The sequence below is a fragment of the Nipponia nippon genome, unplaced genomic scaffold (assembly GCF_047370975.1).
Source record: "Nipponia nippon isolate SJK-2023a ecotype South Korea unplaced genomic scaffold, ASM4737097v1 scaffold_4, whole genome shotgun sequence".
Lineage (NCBI taxonomy): Eukaryota > Metazoa > Chordata > Aves > Pelecaniformes > Threskiornithidae > Nipponia > Nipponia nippon.
In genome coordinates, this window is record NW_028262358.1 from 18,997,860 (window position 1) to 19,013,297 (window position 15,438).

At 41.9% G+C, this 15,438-nt stretch overlaps 1 protein-coding gene across 2 annotated transcripts in view; it reads right to left on the minus strand.

Annotated features, from left to right (window-relative positions):
* Positions 1–15,438, minus strand: part of XDH (xanthine dehydrogenase) — a 63,558-nt gene that overhangs the window by 17,831 nt on the left and 30,289 nt on the right. For both annotated transcript variants that reach the window (XM_087773447.1, XM_087773446.1), the window contains exons 13-23: positions 15,292–15,385; positions 14,369–14,478; positions 10,419–10,603; positions 9,720–9,894; positions 9,169–9,258; positions 8,335–8,504; positions 5,694–5,817; positions 5,164–5,283; positions 3,506–3,602; positions 1,445–1,569; positions 578–711 (exon numbers count right to left, since the gene is read on the minus strand). In XM_087773447.1, the coding sequence (XP_087629573.1) occupies positions 578–711; positions 1,445–1,569; positions 3,506–3,602; positions 5,164–5,283; positions 5,694–5,817; positions 8,335–8,504; positions 9,169–9,258; positions 9,720–9,894; positions 10,419–10,603; positions 14,369–14,478; positions 15,292–15,385 (1,424 nt within the window). The remainder of the gene's footprint in view (positions 1–577; positions 712–1,444; positions 1,570–3,505; positions 3,603–5,163; positions 5,284–5,693; positions 5,818–8,334; positions 8,505–9,168; positions 9,259–9,719; positions 9,895–10,418; positions 10,604–14,368; positions 14,479–15,291; positions 15,386–15,438) is intronic.

Below are 15,438 nucleotides of genomic sequence, written 5' to 3' on the forward strand. Positions count from 1 at the left end.
TCGATTATTAAACTGTTCTTATATCAACCCATGAGTTTTCTTACTTTTGCTCTTCCGATTCTCTTCCCCATCCCACTGGGAGTTGGAGGGTGAGCGAGTGGCTATGTGGTAACTGGTTGCCAAATGGGGTTAAACCATGACAGCAGAAGAGCAGAGAAACAGTGGTGCAAGGCTGGTGTAGCAGAGTTTTGAGCAAGGAAGAGACTCTCATACCTCTATTATACAAAACAACCAGCCTGGCAAGTGCTGGATTTTGAAAGGGTTTGGGGTGAAGGGAAGAGGCAGATAATTTGAGATACAAGAGTTTTCAAAGACTACCACAGCAGAGTAAGGGGGTTTTCCCCCATTAAAAGCTGACATTCCCGTATAAGCTTAGCCTCTCTGAGCAGGTTCAATTCCTCCGACCAGCTAAGAGCCTATTAGACACCTCCCTTGGGAAATCCCAGGCTTGCTATAAGCTGTACAGTAACAAGACATAAAGAGTCTTGAAAGTGTTCCAGTGCAAACGGTGCTCCAGAAAGAGGCAGGCTGGGATGGTCTGAAAGCAAAAAGCTCTGTTCCCCACACCCAAGCTTACTTGAAGGCTGCGACAGCTACTGCAGTTGTCAAAATAGTATTCCTAGTCTCTTTTCCTCCAAATCCTCCTCCCATTCTTTTCACTCGAACCACAATCCGATTTGAAGGGACTCCCAATGCATTAGCAGCAAACTCCTAAAGAAAAACAGAACAGTGCAACATGTACAGAGCTGAGCTGACGTTAAGAACTAGATACCAACACATTACATTTCTGCAACCATTGCAACGGTGCAAATACTCTATTACATTGCAGGTCCTATTGGTCCTGCAATTGGATTTGACACAATTGGAACCAATAAGCCCGGTATTTAATTTCTGAGGTGAGAAGACGCACAGTGCTTCTGCAGACAGCATCAGATTCAGGAAGAGGCTGACATGAGGTGACATTACCAAGGTCTCATTTAGCACAGGGTTTGACATCTGTACCACTCTGTCCATGCTCCTCACTCTATTATGAGACCTTTGGACAGTCTCGGTGAGTCAGTAAACAGGCCAAAGACACCCCATAGTACCAGTTGCCTATCTCACAAGATGGCAGAGTTGGTATATTTAGTCAGTGTTTACACCACCTCTCTTTCTGACATGTCATTCAACAGCCGTGCCTACTGATCAGCTGGCACCCTCTCCAGAAAGGGTTAAGCATGTAATCCCTGGTGACAAAGGTGTGCTGCCAACAGAAACATGTCCGTCACCTGGAAGCGGATCCAGGACACCAGTAGGATGGATATGGACTTTAGATCCCATGCCCAACTCAGCCTATGTGTTTTTTTAATTCAAGACAAAATAGGACCAACTGTAAAACAACCGTTTATCTAGTCTGAAACTGAGAAACAAATGCCTTTTAGGTAGCAGGTCAATGAGACAGTACCTGTGTCTTCATTAGGTTTTGGGTTGACACAAAGAGTTCCATCTCACCATCTTCCCCCTTTGGCACAGCCACAGTACAGTGAGTTTCCAGATAGAAATGCTCCTGCCCACCAAGGTACATCTCTCCTAGAAAATTGAAAGAAATGCCCCAAAGATAGGGTGTCCCTGGTGTTATAAGGTGTCTCCCATCATGCAAGCTACTGCCCTTTTGACGTGTGTTAAATGACAACTATTTGCACTGCCCAGCACTGGATATCCCTAGCTCTAAAACTGACACTTCTAGTTCAATCTTTAAAAACAAAACAAAAAAACCCAGACCCCCCCCACACACACTTTATAGAAATCTTCAGTTCAAAACACAAGTGGCTGGCATTTCAAAAATAAGCCTGTACACCATGCCATTGACCCAGCATCCCTTAAGATGCAGTGTTTGCTGCCTTTCAGACTGCCCTGACACCATTGAGATGAAGGATAAAAATAAATCAAGTACAGTCTAGCTGAGCAGATCAAATACAAGGTTACAGACTTGGAAACAGGGGAACAAAAATAGAAACCCAAAATGCCTTAAGAAGAACTAACTGGGAATCAACTCTCTGTCGCTGCACGTGGCTCTTTCCCAGGCCATCTTACCAGGCAGTGCTGAGGGTACAATTTCCAGTCATGCTACACACTATTAAATGTCAGAATCAACCTCCTTTCTCAGTCATGGCTCTGGTCTATTCAACTTCCATGAAAATTAATATTCAGAGCAGTTCTCAAAATCCCGTTCCTCTCTTCTTTTCATTCAGTTCAGGAACAACAAAATAGCTGCCTTCATTAGGTACATCAGATAGAAACGCACATTTGCGTGAGACAAAGCCTACTCTGATACATAGCAGGGGCCTTTCTCTTGTCTCCTCGAGAGGGTTGGTCTGGCACTCACACAGCATTGCAGCCTTTTAAATAACCTATTCTTCTAGCTCAGAACAATTTCTGCCTTGCCTGGCACAGTATTTTCATTTTGTATAGTATAGTGTACTATAAGAAACAGTTAACAACAGCTTATGACACCTTTGAAGTGCCAGCGCCAATCACTGACTGCAGAGGAAAGTCTCAGCAATGCATACCAAGATACAACAAATGACAGACCTGGAAATGGGGGTTTCAGTTAAATAACTCCCCCCTTCCCCCACAGGGAGGTGAGGGGGGCATGCTTCTCTGTGATCTTTGAGAATAATCCCTTCACACCAGGCTTTGTGTCTGTAGCTGATTTAACTTCCCTCTCAGATCCGGAAGAGGGACACAACACCCTCTTATCAATAAATACATAGTTCTGCAAAGGTCTGATTGTTTGAGACACTTCCTCTCAGGAGCTATTGATCGGTGATACATACACCAAGCAATGACATGGGTCTGACAGAGTATTCCAGTTCACAGATCTGGCACTCTCCCATCCTAACTCATAGAGGTTTTCAACAGTTGTTGATAATTGCTGTTTACCCATGTCTCTACAACCTGGTTGGCAGGCTCCAACTGAATGAAGCCAAGAAGCACACCAAAAACATGCCATCCTCAAAGACAGACCAACAATCAATGCTGAGAAAGTGTTACAGGGCAGTGACATGTTCTTCCCGATACCTACAGCCACCAGTGTTGGTGGATCAGGTTCTCAGACACACGTATGCCCCATTTTCATAAGATACAGTTGTAGACCAGGTTAAGGGAAACTGACTGTCTATAAGATTCAGACCCGACTATGTCTGGACAGGGAAAAGTTCCTATATGGATATGTTTCAGGAAAAATATCACTCTGTAGAACATTTTCTTAAGAAAAATGTCTCCTTACATTGGAAGAGACTGTTTACAGGGGCACAGTTTGGAGCATCCAAGTCTGTTTGAAACGGAAATGAAATCTTTCACAAGCTATTTGTATATAAACAGTTAGTTGAAACTTAATTAATTTAGCCGCCCAAGTCTTACTTTCATGACTTCAGTGTCATATGCATAAAACGGAGGCTGGTAGCTTGACTACTTTTGTCACAAACTATTCTATTTTAAAAGAAGTATTAATGCTGATTCTCACCTTCCAAAATGTGATCAGATTCTTCAAATCCTTTCTTCACATCTCCCTTATTAATCCTCTTTATAGGCTTAAGAAAGGATTGTTTCTCAATGGCTTCCTAGGAAACATAATGACACAATGCAATTTTTGTGGAAGCGGAGAGAAAACAAAGCTTCCTCTGAGTGAAGAAGAAATATCCAAGATAAAAAGGACAAGAACTTATCAGACACTAACTATGGTAATAGCCAAGTGACTTGACTTAAAGCAGTACGAAATAATTTTTGACAACACAGCAATTTCACAATAAACCCCATAACTGGACAATCTTAGATTGCTCCTTGTGACCCATTTTACATTACAGACCCAGAACCTCAAGGTCTGTAGCCACTAGAGCTATGATTTACAACTTATGTTAACTACAGTCTGTGGCCCAGAAAGGCGGGGAAAAGAAAAAGGAAAGAAAAAAGAAAAAAAAAAAGAAAAGAGACAGAAGGAGGAAACTAAATCTCTCAGATGGGATGAGAACTCTTGCAGAAATAGTTCACTTCTGAGCTAATATACAATAATCTTTCTTGGGGAAGTTTTACAAACACATTCCACTTTTGCCAAAACTGAAGCTTTCCATAATGAAAAAACAACACAGAATGATCAAACAACAACAAAAAAATCAGCACATTTTTGGCTCCACTCTCATCTTCCCTGACTGAATAAACAACTAGAAGCCTCAGAAAAGGAAAAGTTCTCACACGTTGTTTGTGAACCCACAAATTATGCAAACAAACCAAAACCCCTGTCCACAGATGACAGTACCAATATCTGTGATAGACAATGCGCAGACTTTTTGTATTTGCATGAATACAATTCACATTACAAAACACATGGTATGAAATACCATTAAAAAAAATAATTAGAATCCCATGGTTCTAATTTCTCCCCAATAAGAATTACTTCATACATTTTTTTCTCATTTCTAGATGTGAATGCTGTATTAGATATTATCATTTGCTTTTACTGTCACACAAGGAAATCTTGTCAACAAGCCTTCTAGTAAAAAAAAAAAAAAAGGCATGATCACAAATTGTTGACATTAATTTCTTCAGCTTGGAGAAAAGCCACTTAAGGGCTGTGTCCATACAGTCAGTGGAAACGTTCGCAGTGGAAAATGAACTCCTGAAAATTAATTTCATCAGCTTAGAAACTAGACAAGTGGTCTGCAGAAATCTCAGAGAAGCAGTGCAGTGACAGAGCTAGAAGAGACATTTTTCACACCCTATTACTGAGTGTTATAAATCAGAGAATGAAGAATGAATGAATAGATATGAAGCCAGCAGGGTCAGACCAGAGAATAATGAAAGCAAGCACCTGTGGCTAAGAACATAACTGACAGTAACCTTGTTAATTTAAATAAATTTGTGCTGAGCACAATATATCTACCAGAGTTTGGTTTATTTGTTTTAGCTTTAAATAACACAGAACAAGTTAATGGACTCCCATTCAGTACCACATCAAGGGCGTGTCCTCTTTATATTTAAATATACAAATTATTCCTTCTATCCATATCCTACTGCACCCACAAAGATGAACAAAATGTGTGGCTAAATAACCACATGTGAGAACCGAAGTTAACTAGACATCGGGGGTCCCAAGCTAACTGCAGAAGCAGACCTGAGCCATCTTACCTGAATTGTGACAATAGGTTTGAGCTCTTCATACTTAATCTTCACAGCTTTAGCCGCTCTTCTGGAATGTTCTTGTGTGTCTGCAAGAACTGCACCAATGATATGACCAACACAAGTGACCTACAGGCAAGATTAGAACCCACCATCATTTAGTGTGTATATATGCAGTAACTCAGAGGCTCATGATAATTCTCTTCATCTATTCCTTTTGTGCAGTTTTTCATCTGCCTGTTTAGACCGGTCTATTTAAAACTGGTCAAGGGAGAATGACCACAAATAACTTTGGACAGTAATCAAGTGAGCCTATCCCAGTGGCCTGCAGCTTAGAGGAGAATAGTGCAGATAACACAGAAGAGAGGGGCACAGGGCAAAGGGACTCAGGCCTTATTCAATGTGGCACCAAGATTTCTATTGACTGCAGCGCAGTTAGGATTTATCTCTGTATAAGGTAGAGGAATTCACTGGACAATATGAGAAATCTTATCTCCTGAGTGGTGTGATTGAAAAAGGCTGGTTTTTTAACAACATACCACATCCTCAGCAAAGACAGTCTCATCATTAGCGATGCCAGTGATGTTACTGCCAGGAACATCCTTGGCGGAGACAAAACACACAAACCCAGGAACACTCTGGGCTTCAGATGCATCTACAGAACTAAAGAAAGAAAGGAGGAGAGGCAGTGTTATAATTTCTCATTTTTCTTTTTGTCAGCACTTCAGAGATACATTTTCAGGCCCGATTCCCTGAAGTCTGGCTATGGAAAAGAGAAGTTTGTCACTTGAATATCATGTGAGACCAAGGCAGAAAGGGCAACATATTAGACTAAAATCATTTGGGATCTATATGATAATCTGAATCCTGACTGTGAGTCTGATCCCCAGTCTGCTTCTTTGGACTATACTGCATCATACATTTTCTCCCTTATACATATCTGAACTGGATCCAATCACCACATGTACTAAAGATCCCTTAATGCCCTCCACCAAAGACAGATTGATGTTAGTGATGGTATGCCTCCACTCTCTTCTTAGCTGCCATGATTCTGTGAAGGCAAGATTCCTCCCTGTCTACTGAGAAACATGAAATTTTACTGTAGACATATATCATCTACCATGGGCTCACCTCTAGAGAAAAATGTGGCTGTGAGTCAGGGGGAAGTTGTTGAGTACCAATCACAAGGAAGCTGCAGGGTATTTAAAAGGATGCAAAAGAAATGACACTGCAGAAGACAGAAAGCTCCATGAAAGGCTTTCTTTGGTAATCAGCAAAAGAGGTACCTAATGCTTGTCTGCTTGAATCATATACAGATTTAAAACTAAGTGACAAGCAGGACAGAAAGTAACTAGAAAAGTGCAATATAATTTGATTTTTTTATGGAGCGCTTCATAAAAAATGTATTACAAAAGACGTTCAAGCTCCTTTTGCAATATTTTGTACATTGGTTATGTAATTGGCTTGCTTTACAAGGGAACCATTGCAAATAGAAAAGCTGTAGCTTTGTTTCTGCTAACTGAATGATTTATTGTCTTCTGCAAATTGCTGCAATTTTTTCAGCATGCTTGTTTAGATTCCTGAAACTCCGATACAAACTGTGCCGAAAGTAGCTGTTTATGCATCCCAGTGAGCTACAGACTTTTTTTAAAAAGACATTAAATGTGTGAATGAACTTTCCCACATGAACTCTTAGACAGCAGGAACCGAAGACAATGCTGTTTTTCTTTGGAAAGTTCACTTTCCCGTGCTTCTGCAGTAATGCCTCAGAAACACTCCCCTGACAGTTTCCCTTAGTTCGAAATACAGAGACAGATGATTTCTAATTTACACTTGGTGGTCAAAATCTGACTCTGGCTCTGAGAGCTTGCACTTCACCAATATTTTGACAGCCAAAATTACAGGCTGAGATACTTCTGTCACCTGATGAAATATTCTACTACTTCCTCTACAGAACGATACAGGCTTACAGCTTGAAATGTGAGTGCGCAACGCAAAAGCAAGAGAATGCGTACACCAGCCTCTAGAAAACACTGCATATTGTGGTCACAGGCATAGATCTGATGCCTTCTCTATTGCCTCATCTGCACTGGTAGTAGTAACAATGCTTATGTGTTTGCAGCACTCATCAATGACCACGTTGCAACACCTAAGATTTAACTCCGATGACAGAGCAATTTCTTTCATAACCTGGGAGTCGACTACATCTGTGCATCCATGACCACGATGCTGCCCATCCCGTGTTAGACCACTGTGGCAGGAAGTATTGCCTAAGGAACGAACAGCACATCTCAAGGCTATTGAGGATGACACGAGGCATGTAACGCAGAGCATCCTACATCAAAGCAGTTGAGGGTAGGTGAGAGCCTGCAGAGCCACCACAATGTAAGCACTTTTAGCGATTGTGGGGGGCAGTCAGTCCCGCAATATAAGAGCATTAAAACTCATATGAGAACGTAGACGGCATTACCTGCCAGGATAGGCATTTTAGAGTTGGTTAGTCACTATTGTTATAAGTTATCTATCAGTCATGCCCTGCACAGACAATATATTTTCAAAGACAGCTGCACTTCCAAATACTGACCTATCCACCTTGCTACAGCCAAGCACAAACAGGTCTACATCCAATAGCTGAAGCTAACTCACATAGGACTGTTATGCAGAGGGCTTGATCATAGTCAGTGCAAGCAAGCACCGTGCAAGGCAAAAGCCAGAAGACAGTACGCACACAGCTGACTCACCAGCAGGAGTGCTGTGGCGGAACTGCATGTTACAACCTAAATTTTTAGGCAGATAGGACAGAGCATGTTCAAGCCGCATGCTCTGGTTAGTGATTAAAATGATGTCTCCTCAGACATTGTGGTATTCTCCTACCCTGCTCCTTTTTAATCCTGCGTACTTGAGCATAAGAGATGGGACATGCAAGAAGGTTGCCTAGGGCTGAGGGCTTTGTGCTTCAGCAAAGCTCCAAGTTTGATGTTAATTCCCTCATATTCCCACTGACGCAGACTTGCAAGGCAGCTGTAACATACAGCTTGCCTCCATGTAACAAAGCGCAATGAATTGGAGTTCTCACTAGTGCAAAAACCTTTCCCTCATCCGCAACTTGACAGGTCAATGTTTTCTAAGCCACCAGGCACTGGATGCTTCCAACATCTGAAACTCAGAAGGAACACTTACAGGATCTTAGCGTGGGCTTTGGTGCTGGTCACCAGCGTTAGATACAGCTCATTCTCATAGTGAGGGATGTCATCGCAGTAAACAGCTTCTCCACATGCTTGTTTGGCTGCTGAAACGTGCATCAAAGGCCGGCCCACCATATCTTCAACTGCCTGCCCCTTGGGCACTTCCTGGAGTAAAACACAGGACTGACTACTACTGCTCATATTGCAGGGGACAGAAGCGTTGATGGGAGAGCAAAAGGCACCATGAGACATTCCAGTGAGATGGGGAATGGGGTGGGGCTCAGTCCTGTGGGAAAGGAAGGTAAACAAGATGGAGTGGCTACACAGAGGGGGCTGTAGAGAATGAAGTGAAGGGGATTAGGTTTTGGAAACTGCTATGGAAGAGAAGGGTTTGATGTGACAGCTTGTATGAAAGGTTCAGGTTCTGAAGCTAGCTTCTACTCTCAAAGCTGAAGAGAACAGGTCATTAACAGTGAAATAAGGAAGAAGATATATCCTGAATCTGAAGCCTGAGAGATGCAAAGAAAGGCAGGCTGTAACTAGGGAAAGCAGATGGGCAGTTTCAGTTTGGATATGGAGCTGGCTGCAGAAGGAAAGTGCTACCCACAGCGATTTTTATGAAGCTGTACACATCAGGAACAGTCTTGGGCAATGAGAGGAAAGAATATTGTATCCTAAAGCAAGGAAGGGACTGAGACCCAAATACAAGCCCCAGGAATGGCATTATATAAGTTCATGTATTGCCCATACTCAGGGGACAACAAGATAAGAAGCACAGTTCGAACTACAGAAAAGCCTGGGTCTACATCATGCAGGTTCTGCTACTTACTTGGAAGAGCTGGGCATTTGCAATGGGATCTTTGTGAAACAGCTCTGTAGCACTGAGGTAGTTCGAGGGGATGGGCTCACACAGATTGTTCTGCGAGAGACATATTAAAGAACAATCATCTTCCCTGCCAGTCCCTTTCTCACGTTCCCCAGTAGCCCAGGATATTCTCCATTCTCCATCTTCCAGTGAAGATAATTCATCTTTTACTGGGTGAAAGGCAAACAGAGCTCAGGCTCTGTGCAAAGAATAGCCACAGACCCATGAAAGCAGTTGTAATGCAACGAAGGGGAGAAGTCCAGGAATCCTCTCGTGAACCCACAGATCAGCATCCTTCCACAGCAACGTGGGGATGCCACGAGGAAGCAAGTGGGAAGATACACTAGTCACTGTCATGCAGGTAAGGAGTAGAGTAGCTCCGGCAGCTATTGCAACATGGACTTCGTTATCAGGTACAACTCCACTTGAATCTGAACCCTCCCCATGCCTTCCCCACCTGTATGTGCTCATACAGGTCCTCCTTCCCCAAATCTGCCTTCCCTAGCAGCACTTACAGTGCCACTGTGGTTCTTGCTCAGTTTCTGAAGGACTGTCAGGTAGAACTTGAAGAAGAAGCTGAGCGTGAGCGTGCGTCGGAAATCCACCATCCCACCAGGCGCAGAAGGAGACAGATCCATCTCACCCGCCAGTAAGCGGCAGGCATCCTGCAGCAGCTTCTCATTCCAGTCTCTGCAAGGGAACAAAGGTGACACAGAGCCCTTGCTGAGCCCTAAATATCACCGGGGCAGACTAAGTCTTCTGACATGGCAGCCCCACAAGCTCTCAAGCAACAGCCACCTGTTCTATCTCTGTTTATAGCATGTGTGTCAGCTTTGCTCTCACCTTGGGCTCATGTCATCTTTTCTAAAGGCAAAGCTATTAAATGATAAGAGCACAGATTTCTCAGTCCAGCTTGAAAGAAAACCAGTTTTGTAGGTCATGCCCACATCTAGCTTCCAACCACTTCAACAGATGAGTGAGTTTAGCAAGGAAATGGCTCTCTGAATGAGAGACTGACACGGATTTTTGAGGGTAAGGAGTACTGGAGCAAGCACGGCATCACACAAAATGCAGACTGCTGCAGAAGTGTAGCTACGCTTTTTCCCCTTTCTCCTTCTGTCAACTATCAGAGAGGATTTAGGGTATTTGAACTGCTCCTGTAAAAATCAGCACTGTTCCATTAGACAGCCTTTCTATCACAGAAAAATTCCTACCTGCCAGTGAGCTCCTGGCAAGTTTTTAGCGCCAGAACAGTGGTAGGAGCCATTCCTCCATAGCTTAATTTTATCTCCTCCACTCGGCTGGTGCCATCTTGGAACAGGACTCTCATCCCACAGGTCACAATAGCAATGTCATCCTCCCGACGGGAAGCCTGCTTGAAAGCTGAGAAGTATTCACCCTAGAAGACAGGAAAGTATTTCTTTATTCTCTACCATGGCATGCTTTGGAGTATAAATATGGACAAGCTGTTAACCTATCTCTACATGGATGAGCTATTTCAGGGAACTGGTTGATTCATCTTGCAGGGCCAAGCAGGACATGTTTGTTCAGGCAGCGCTGTATACTTTCACACGATTCAATGATTAATTCTAATATATCAGATCAGTGGTTATCAGCCAACCTAGGCCTGTGTGGGAAATGAGGTTTGACAGAGATCTGCTCATACCTGTCACATTTTTTCTGTTTCTTGAGAGGATGAACCAGGACAGATTTTTTGTACACAAACAAGCTTACAGTTCCTCAGCAACTTCTTTCTCCCAGGCTGCTAAGCTGGAAGCCTAATCCGTAAAACTCATATCCTAAACCCCTTCCCTTCAAAAGTCTTTGAGCTCTGCAAGAACTGAAATCGATAATCACAAATGCCTCACAATTCTAGAACAGACCAGACTAATTAATATAAGACAATTTTAATCCGTTACTGCAAATATAATTCTCGGTAACTATCCTGAATCCTCTGCTGGTCTCCACAGAGCGAGGAAATTCTTTTAAATGCACCAGCAACTAGAACTCACAAAACTCAGCAGCTCTCCTATGAAGAGTGGCAGTAAATACGAGATTAACACTCTACCAGTATATACCGAGTGATGGTGTCACCCTGGAGTCAGTACAGTCAGTTTTTCCCCTTGCCTGTCCTGCAGATTATGACAAATTGCTGTTCAGGCATCCTGCAGACTAAGAGGGGAATCAGATCCGATGTCTTTGCACAGCCCTTCTGGAGAGCTTTCCTGCCAAGTTTCTTCTTTAATAGCTTAGCCAAGTGACTCTGCACAGCACAGCAGTCTGTTCCACTAATTATTTCTAATCAGAAGTGGACAGCAATTCTTTCATTATTCTAAAGAACAATTCCTCTATTGTTGGCAATGAGAACAGTTTCACAAGAGGCCCCTTTTGTGCATCGAGAACTTGTTACTGGAGATATAACTGAAGGGTGTGTTTCATTTCCTGAATTCAAGTAATTAGTGGGCAGCCAGCAGATAATAGCAGAGGAGCATCGATAGCATCCTCCCAATGAGGACATTCTGCCACTCTGCTTGTTAAACCAATTAGCTTTCAAAGAGGAGAAAAAGCAGCCTCTTCTCTTTCTGCACACTTCGGAGAAGATTTCCAATAACACGATGGCAACAAGAGGGCAATATTTGCCTTCACTCCTCGCGAGACACCTTAGTTTTCTTGGTACAGAGTCCTGTGGGAGAAAAGGCACTCACTGTTTTTCCTCACTAGGAGTGTAGGTAAGGTAACTATCACATCAGCTGCCCATGTCTGCCCAACCTTTTGGTAACACAACAGAGCATGTCCCCTCTAAACTATCACAGTGAAAGTTTCTAGGTGTTAGTTATTCTTGCAGGAAAACCAAGCAACCCTTACTCTTAAGGGCTGCATATTAGGGACCTAGACTATTCTCCCCTTCTGGACAAGACGCAACACCAGGTAAGAGCACATTAAGAAACCCACAGGCTTTAAAAGATTTATAGCCAATATTCACAATTGCAAAAACTATGTTTCCATGTCAATTTTTTCAGTCCACCACTGTAGAATATAGAGATCAATAATGGATGAAGGTTGGAGGATACTAATTTAAAGGATGAAGTAAGAGTTCACGACCACTTTCTGTCTCTTCAGCAGGGCAAAAATTGTGATACTATGAGCTTATGATGGCAATACTGGGCAAACAGTAGATTAAGATTATTTTCCAAAGATAGAAATATATAGGCATTCTGTTGTCAGGCTTTTTCTATTCGAAAACCAGTAAATGTCTATGTGATACAGAACAGTATTGTCATAAAAATTAAGTAACAGTGACAAATGTGATAGAGAGATGTATGCAAGGGAAAGGACATGAAAAACCGATGGTCACTAAGTGAGTAATAACGCAAGTGGTGCATAACATTTGTGAACATTAGCTGGAACACAGGGAATATTTTTATAGTCCAGAAGAGAGAGAGGGTTGTTAAATAAAGGATACGTCCTGTTTTAGGAATGCCTTGTTATATACAAAAAGCTAAGCAGCTTTCTTTTCTGGAATCTGTTTATGTTTTGTCTTTAATCCAGTGAGCTGTTTCCTTTTCTAAATACTATCTTTGCTCAGCTGCAATGCCCTTGCAAGTATAGCCTCAAAAATCTTTATTCCCTGAATATCTTAAATATCTGAGACACAAACTAGCAGGAGAAAAACATGTTACCTCCTCTCCCTTAACAGCCTCTCTGTGATGAAGCCTACCCTGAGCTCAGTCCCCCTACAGCAACACTGAATCATGTAAACTGCTGAACTACTTTAGTCTAATTCTTTCTGTCTTACCCTTGATGTGACAAGTCACACCAATGCAAGAGGCAACATCAGTTTTGAACAAACATAAACCAAAAAATTCAACCTAGCTGTGTGCCTACACAGCCCTGCTTCCAGTTGTGGGGAAATCACAGTTCCAGAAGGCTTTGCCTACCACATGCCAGCACCTTCAGACATCCCCTGAAGAACTTTAGTCTCCCTGACTTCATGTTTGTGAGCAAAGATCAGCCAAGAAACCATGAAGTAAAGAGTTCAAAAGTTGTTTTAGTTTTTCAGATCAATGAGCTGCATATAACTTAGGGATGAAGCCATTGCCCTGCTGGTAAACACTTGATTGTTTTGTGAAATTGCCATATGACTGTCATATGGATGGAGAAATATGGTGTTTTCCATTGACTACCTCAAGCGTGTTTTTCTTTTTGGCAAAAAGTGATGCTTCCTGCAATTATCACGAGATCAAAGAAGAATCACTCAGATGGAAAAACACCATAAATAAAATAGCTGTGTTCCTTTAATAGTTAGATACAAAAACTAGAGAGGATAGACAAAGGATTTATTGGCTCTATCCCATAATATGATAGCATTTCAAGTAAATCAGTGTTTTCCATTTATAAAGAAAATGTGTCAGTACACTGTGAATCCTTCCATCTTATAACTTGTAGCCTCAAGCCCTAAAAAGGTAAATACCTTCACAGCCATAAAATTACAGTCTGATGTTCTCAGCCTAAAGGGAAAAAAAAGAGAGTTTTACCTCTTAGACACTCTGAATCAGTTATGGTTCATGCTGCTACAGAAGAGAAGTGTTCATTGTCCTATTCGAAGGAAGCCTTGCAGGCTCGTTTGAAGTTGCAAGTCCACGTTGCTAAAATGCTCTAATAACCAGTCCTTGTGATTTCAGTCTTGCAAGGCAAGGATGCAGAAACTGAACTTCCCTCTTATCTGTGCACACTTTTTCCCATTTCGGTTCACAGAAATGAAGCAGGAACCTCGGGGACCTTCACTTTACTTCAGGAACTGCTAGCATCTTTGCTGTACTATTTTGCAAACAGAACTTAGACCTCTGAGAACATCACTTTGTCACCCTTCATCATTAACAAATGAACTCAAAAAGCTCCAGACAATAAAGTGAAATTTATATTTCTTGCCCTAGAAAACTTCTTTGGCTTACTGTACTTCATCATAAAGCCCAGCTCCCCTTGTTTGTCAAAAAGAGCATGTTAGATTTTTCACAAAATAATTTACTTCCTTCCTGGTCCACTTGGGACTACATAAGCATTTTGAGGTCAGTCACCAAGGAAAAAAGTGCCTAACATTGAAAATAACACTCATATAACAGCATTTTAGCTCCACAGACATTGAAGTCTTTTCCTACAAACTTACCTTCTTGCTGTAGGGTATTTCAACAGAGAGAAGTATTTCTTCAGGCTTAACTATTGTCTTTCTGTATCCAGTGAAAAACTTCTCATCCATCATGATAGTCCTTTTGCCCTCTGTAGAGCAAGGAGAGATCAATGGCGGAAGAATAAACAGCTCAGATTAAGAATGGCAACAGTATGTGTGAAGAGCCTTCAACCTACACAAATCACTCTTGATCTGATATCAGTTTTCATTTTTCCACCCTCTTTCACCAAATCAGGAAAGATTTTTTCAGATTTACTTCAGTCCTTGTGGAATCTATGACAGCTTCTGCCTAGATACAAAGTTTTATTTGCACAGGAACTGATCAAAAAGACCTCCCTCCTTCTTTATCTAATTAAAGCTGAACTTCCAGGTGAACCACTTTCCAACATCCAAATGTAATTCCCTCTTTCCCCTTTCCTTAGCCTGCACACAAACCAGTACAAGTCACTGATCAGACAGTCCACTTACTTCAAAGATCCTATTTCAAAAAAATTCTTCCTAAAAGCAAATACACATTGAGATATTTGGCTTTCTTCATAGAAAAAAAACAAAACAAGTTTCAATCTTTATCTGAAAAATCCACAAGAATCAAAGTACGATAGTGACAGAAACAAATGTTTTTCATGAACAGACATCTTCAACCAGCTCTTCATAAGGACATGTCTGTAAGTACATATGCAGTACCAGAGATTCATTTTGGCACAGAAGTTCAAAATTCTTTAGGAAGCCAACCTTAGGACTTCAGCCTCAAAAAGGGCAAAACCCCTGAAGACTTAGACTAAGCCTGTTTTATGTAATGTTAACTTCCACTTTCAAGTTCTGACCTGACCTAACAACCCATGGCAGAGGACTGTCGACTATCCCACTCCCCTCAGTGCCACAAGGAACTGTAACTAACTTACCATTTGATACCAGAGTCAGTTTGCTTCCACTTGCCATTAACACAGGATTTAAGTCAGAAATTGGGCTTGCTGTCATTATGTTCCCACCAATAGCCTAGAGTGATAATATATGCATCAGATAAATATTAAAAAAACTGAAGATAGGGC